Genomic DNA, 6,595 nt, shown 5'->3' on the forward strand with positions numbered 1-6,595 from the left:
TCATGGGCGTCTCAGTATTATGTAAAAAATATTAAAAAAAATCCTGAAGTCTCCGGTTTCCTGAAAACTTACCCTCACGAGCGTGGGGCTTAGGAGATAGCTCGAGATGTGAGTTTTGTCTAGTTTGTGGATATATTTTTATATATAATATAAATGAAAATTTAATTAATTGATCAGTCTTTATAATCATTTATTGACGATATTAATAACGAGTAATTTTTATACATTTGGTTTAATGTTTTTGACAAAACAATCAACAATCTTATTAGAAAACTAAAATATTTTTCCTTACTTAGGTTATTATTCTTTTTTAGTAAAAAACTTATAAAAATTGGTTGTTAAAGCACAGTTTTTCAACAATACTGGCCTTGGTCTATTTTTTACTACTTGACGAAGTTTGCTTCGACCAGTAACAGGTGTCATTTGCTCATCTATTGAGTAGTAGCTGGGGCCTCTCCAATCGGTTACACGGTTCTTTGACCTTTTTTAGGGTGGGTTGCACCTTCCACAGAGCATTGCTTTTTTCAGCTTCTGTTGGCGTGTCGCTATCGACAACGTGAAGTGTATTACGTTGAGTTAGAAACCTGTCTCTGGTCATGGTGTCGCTGACCAATGCCAGTTTCAGTCAAGTTTTCCAGTGCATCGATAGTTTTGGATAGGGAATAACAGCCCATGATTAGTTGAAGAACAAAGAATTTTACTATTTCCAGTCTGGTAGTTTTGAATTCAATGCAGGATTTGCAATGGTATAGATTCGTGCACCTAGCAACTTCTTCCAGGAGTGAATCATCAAAGTATTCACGGAAATAATCAATCGGAGATTTGCGGATCGGCGAACTTGATTTATCATAAACAGTGTAATCATGAGCTTTATCTGTATATACAGTTTCTACCCACACTCTCTCACCTGTCTCTCTTCTTCCTTTAGCCTGTCCTCTTCCTCTAGCCTGTCTTCTTCCCGTAACCTGCTGTTTGCGATGAATTCAGCAAAACAAAATTAGTAATAATAGACAACTTTATTGCTTAATAAGTTGACAATAATTTTAAAATGTGTAAGTAACGTTCGTCGAGTCTCGCGCTCAAAGTTCGACTCCGCGGGGGCCCGGAGGGGGGAAGAAGGACACGGTGGGGCGCGGTGAAGGCGGCGGCGGCGCAGGCCGGTCGCCGTGACGTCGTCGCGCTTGCTTGTGCGCGTACATACTGCCCCCGTTGAAAGACGTTTTCAAACTATTCTTCTCTCGCTTTCTCTAGTTAGGCATCCGGAGATGTTGGAAGAAGGCATATTTTATTGAATGCTCTCCTCATGGTTCCTTTTGCTGTGAAGATATCTGCTACTCTGTTTATGCCATCTGGACCAGGGTACAATCGAGTAATGCGCCCAAGGCGCCATCGTAGTGGAGGTAATTGGTCTTCTTTCAGGACAACCATGTCGCCGATTTGAAGGTCACGCTGCCGAGTTCGCCATTTCGTTCGTTGCTGCAGCTCAGCGATGAACTCCCTGCGCCAACGCTCCCAAAAGTGTTGTCTCAGCTGCTCAATAAACTCATATCTGTTAGGCCTTTTAGTGGTGACAGGCAGTGACGGCACCGACATCAGAGGTCGCCCAATCAAAAAGTGTCCTGGAGTCAATGGATATAGATCAGTGGGGTCTGACGAAAGAGGAGATAGCGGGCGGGAATTAAGGATTGCTTCTATTTGGGTAAAAAGCGTCGCTAGTTCCTCAAACGTCAGAGAAGCATTGCTTGCTACACGTTTTAAATGGCTCTTTGCTGACTTAATACCAGCCTCCCAGATTCCTCCGAAATGAGGCGCGTATGCGGGACTGAATACAAACTTAATCTTTTCAACGCTTGCGTAATCGGACACGGACTGACGGCTGGCTTTAATAACCCTACCTAATTCATTCTTTGCACCCACAAAATTAGTAACATTATCGCAGTAAATTACTTGAGGTCTGCCCCCTCGAGACACAAACCTGCGTAGGCAAAGAAGAAAAGCATCGCTAGACATTGAGCTCACCGTCTCTAAGTGCAGAGCCTTTGTTTGAAGACAAACAAACAGTGCAAGGAAACATTTGGTTATATTACTGCTACGACCCTTTCTGCTAGCAATTAAAAAGGGCCCAGCGAAATCAATTCCGCAAGTATCAAAAGCAAAGCTTGAGGATACTCTTACAGACGGTAAAGTACCCATTATAGGTTTTATCACTTGACCACGCATACGCGCACAAACAATGCACTTTCTCGTTACGCTGCGAGCTAAGTTTCTGCCCCCGATAAGCCAAAACTCTTCGCGTACCGCAGCTAGTAATAACTGTGGACCAGCATGAAGTAAACGAAAGTGTTCATGCCTCATGAGTATTTTAGAAAAATGATGTTTGCCGTCTAATAAAATAGGATGCTTTTTATTGAAATCAAATTTTGAATTTTGCAACCTACCACCTACTCGGAGAATTCCTAACGTATCTATAAATGGATCTAAAGGCAGTAATTTAGACTTAAGAGGCAAACTTCTATCTTTAGCAATAGTATAAAGTTCATTAGCAAACGATTCTAACTGAGCTTGCTTAACTAACAACATTAACGAGTTCTCCAGTTCCTCAGGTTCAATTACATCATTACTTACAGCATTTTTACGACATTTATTTATAAATCTTAAGACATAAGCTACGATCCTCTTTAATTTATCATATCGAGAATATTTTTCGAATTTTACAAGTGAACAGTTATTACTTTTAGTGTCCACTTTCGTACATGTAAATACTTTTAACTCTGGTAAATTATTAGTTGCAAAGGACCCTTGAATAGGCCACTCAGATTCTTCCTTCGCTAAGAAGGAAGGACCTCGCCACCACAAAGTAGAATCTTGAAGCTGCTGCGAGTCAATCCCTCTGGACACTAAATCAGCAGGATTCTGATCTGTTGGTACGTGCATCCATGCGAATCCCTTAGTAAGATCGTTTATTTCGATTACCCTGTTTAAAACAAAGGTTTTTAAATTTCGGGATTGAGTGTTTAACCAACCTAGCACAATCGTAGAATCGGTCCATATTTTTTTTTTTTGTTGCTAATATTACAAGTAAGTGATTCTATAACCTTGGCACACAATCGTGCCCCTAGCAACGCACCACATAGCTCAAGGCGTGGTATCGTCAACGTCTTTAGTGGCGCCACTCGTGCTTTAGCGCATAACAGCTGTACATTAACGTGCCCTTCTCTGTCTACGGTTCGTAAGTACACAGTGGCCCCATATGCGTGCTGAGATGCGTCCACAAAGCAATGCAGATCAATGTCACAATCAGTATATTTTAACACATGCCTAGGTATTACTATTGATGACAATTGAGCCAAATTTTGAATAAAAGAAGTCCATTTACCAGCTTCGTCACTAGGAAGAGGCTGATCCCAATCGATTTTATTACTCCACAATTGTTGAAGAAAGATTTTTGACTTTATAATGCTTGCTGATAATAAACCCAACGGATCAAAAATCTTGCAGGTCATGGAAGTAACTGTCCTTTTCGTGATAACATTGTCAACCGGTATATCTGTAGAAAAGAAAAGCGTGTCCGATTTGGGTGACCAGTTAAGACCTAGGACGCTAGATTGTTTGTTCCAGTCACGAACCTCGCACACATCAGTTTGATTTTCAAACAATTCAGAGCAGTTTGTGCGAAATTTGCGCAAAGGAAAACATGCAGACTCTAAAGTTTGAGTGACACCGTTGTATATTTTTCTGAGCTCATCGACACTATTTGAACCTGTACTCAGATCGTCCATGTAAAAATCGCGTTTAATTACATTAGCAACAGTTTCATCATTGCATTCCTGAGACAATTGCAAGAGACATCTAGTGGCCAAATGAGGAGCAGAAGCCATACCGTAAGTGACAGTGTTTAATTTTAATATTTTGAGAGGCTGTTCCTCATCTTCGCGCCACAAGATAAGCTGTAAATGACGTTGAGAGTTATCTATTTCTATCTGCCGATACATTTTTTCAATGTCCCCAGTTAATACAAATTTATGTATACGAAAACGCAATAAAATTTCAAATAAATCGCTCTGAACTACAGGCCCTACCAATTGGATATCATTTAGTGACTTTCCAGAAGATGATTTAGCAGACGCATCGAACACGACTCTCACTTTTGTAGTTTCCTTCTCCTCACGTACTACCGCATGGTGAGGTAAATAAAAAGCAAATGAAGGTCGATCAACCTCTGATAAATGTCCCAATTCCTGATATTCTTTAATAAACTCAACGTATTTTTTTTTTAAATTTAAATTTTTATTTAATTTCTTCTCAAGGTTCAAGAATCTTCCGCGCGCACTGCAAAATGACTCACCCAAAGAATCTTCAGGTGATTCTTTAAACGGCATTTTAACTGAAAATCTACCATTACTTAACCTTGAAGTGTTATTTACAAAATGAGTTTCACATAATTGCTCTTCTACAGAGAATAAATTATTTTTGGTCGTAGGTAACTCTTCTACTTCCCAGAATCTTTTCATACTTTCATAAATATCTAATTGATTAAAATTACACATAAAATTATCGTTACAAGTACTTTTACCTACTGGGCCAGACACAAGCCACCCCAGTTTCGAATCTAGCAACGTAGGCTTGTCTTGACCTAACTTGATCTGTTGTGTACCTATAATATCCCAAAAAACATCTGCGCCTATAAGTATGTCAATATCAGCTGGTTGATAAAATGCAGGGTCGGCCAGCTCAATGTTTAATGGTAACTTCAAGTTCTGCAATTCAATTTTGTTATTAGGCACGCTACCGGTAATCCTAGGTACAATGAGGCATGTTAACTTAGCCGTAAAGGAAGATACTCTAGAATTCAATTGGACATAGCAACGCTCAGATATATCAAAACCGATATTATTTATACCCGATACGTTTACAGGTTTCACTCGATTTACAGATAAACCCATTTTATTTTTGAAATTAGTAGTCATGAAGCAGGATTGACTCCCAGTATCTAATAATATTCGAGCCCTTTGACAGCTATTGTTCTGTGGATTAACTATATCTACAAGAGCGGTACACAGTAGCACTTCTTTTGCGCCAGCTATTGCCAAAGAGACGGGTGCAGCCTTCAAAACCTCTGCAATTTCTTTATGGAGTAAACTGTTATGTTTCCCCTTGCATGACCTACAACAACCCTTTAAACGGCACCTGTGCGCATTGTGCCCTTCGCGGAGACAGTTTGAACATAATTTTAATTTATTTACCTCACTCTGTCTGTCCTCCAAACTCATTTCTAAAAAGACGGGACACAAATACACACGGTGGTCCTTCTTACATATACTACATACAATCCGTTTTGACACTTCCGTATTAGCAGCGACTAATGATTTAGAAGATTGTTGTGACTTATAATTAGACTTGTAGTCATGGGTGTGTTTATCCGAGCGGGTACCTTGAGTGGTTTCTAACACATCCGCGCGATTACGAAGAAAAGTCTTAAATTCAAGTAACGTAGGTAAATCGGAGAGGTTACCCTTGTATTCCTCCCATTTTCTATTTGTATTAATATCTAATTTAGATGACATCATAAATATAACCAAAACGTCCCATTGCTCAGTAGGTAAGCCTAACGTTCCGAGTGCTCTTAAATTTTTAGATACTTGATCAATAAGATAACGCAAAGCTTTGTAAGACTCTCGCGTTATAGGTTCGATGTTGAACAATGCCTTTAGATGATTGTTTATTAAAATATTTTTATTATTATATCTTTCGCATAATAAATCCCACGCAACCCTGTAATTCGCAGAGGTAAATTCTATGGATTTTATAACAACAGTAGCACTGCCTTCTAAAGCAGACCTCAAGTAATGGAATTTGTTTATCGTAGGTATAGTATCATTAGAATTAATTAACGAGTCGAACGTATCTCTAAATTCCAGCCATTTTAAGTAGTTCCCGTCAAAATTCGGGAGTTTAATCGTGGGCAATTTGATTGTATTAAGAGCATGAGAACAAGTGCCTGATGGCTTGGAATTTACAGAACCCTCGGCTCGATCCCTGCTTTGAGAAATCGAATCGATTATTTCCTGCGCAGTCGATATCAAGGAATAAAATTGAGATTCTATGAAGTCTCTTTCTCTAATTTGTTCATCCTGGTCGGTACTTAAAAGTTCAATTTGATCTTGCAATTCATCAAAACTAGTAAACAACTCTTGGAATTTAGTTAATCTCAATGAAATTTCTTTTACTTGAGCACCAGTTAAATCTGCAGGTTTAATTTGATTTAAAACCGTTATATATTCTCTAAATTTAGTTAAACGACCTTTAATCGTACTACGTTTCTTTAAAAGTTCTTTCAAACCACTCATTTCAGTTTCCGGCATTGTATAGAACAAAGAATGAATTAAATAAAGTAAAAATGTTCACTCAAACCAGTTATCGCAGTAGCCCGCCGCAGCTGTTCCAATTCCGCCAGCGCTGATCACGCTAAATACACCACGAGTAGGTGGTAGGTACTCGCTTCGAAGTCCCTGGAATGTTCGGCAAAATACGTTAATAATGCGGAACAAAGAAATAATTATTTTTTAAAAAGCGGGTAGAAAATAATCTGCTATGG

At 39.0% G+C, this 6,595-nt stretch overlaps 1 protein-coding gene across 1 annotated transcript; it reads right to left on the bottom strand.

The window, feature by feature from the left end:
* Positions 1–1,251: 1,251 nt before the first annotated feature.
* LOC123653666 lies at positions 1,252–6,362 on the bottom strand. The gene is made up of 2 exons (XM_045589664.1): positions 3,238–6,362; positions 1,252–2,974 (listed from the first exon to the last, which is right to left on the bottom strand). The coding sequence occupies exons 1-2, from the start codon at positions 6,360–6,362 to the stop codon at positions 1,252–1,254; spliced, it is 4,848 nt and encodes a 1,615-aa protein (XP_045445620.1).
* Positions 6,363–6,595: the final 233 nt, after the last annotated feature.

Source organism: Melitaea cinxia, chromosome 1 (genome assembly GCF_905220565.1).
Source record: "Melitaea cinxia chromosome 1, ilMelCinx1.1, whole genome shotgun sequence".
Classification (NCBI taxonomy): Eukaryota; Metazoa; Arthropoda; class Insecta; order Lepidoptera; family Nymphalidae; genus Melitaea; species Melitaea cinxia.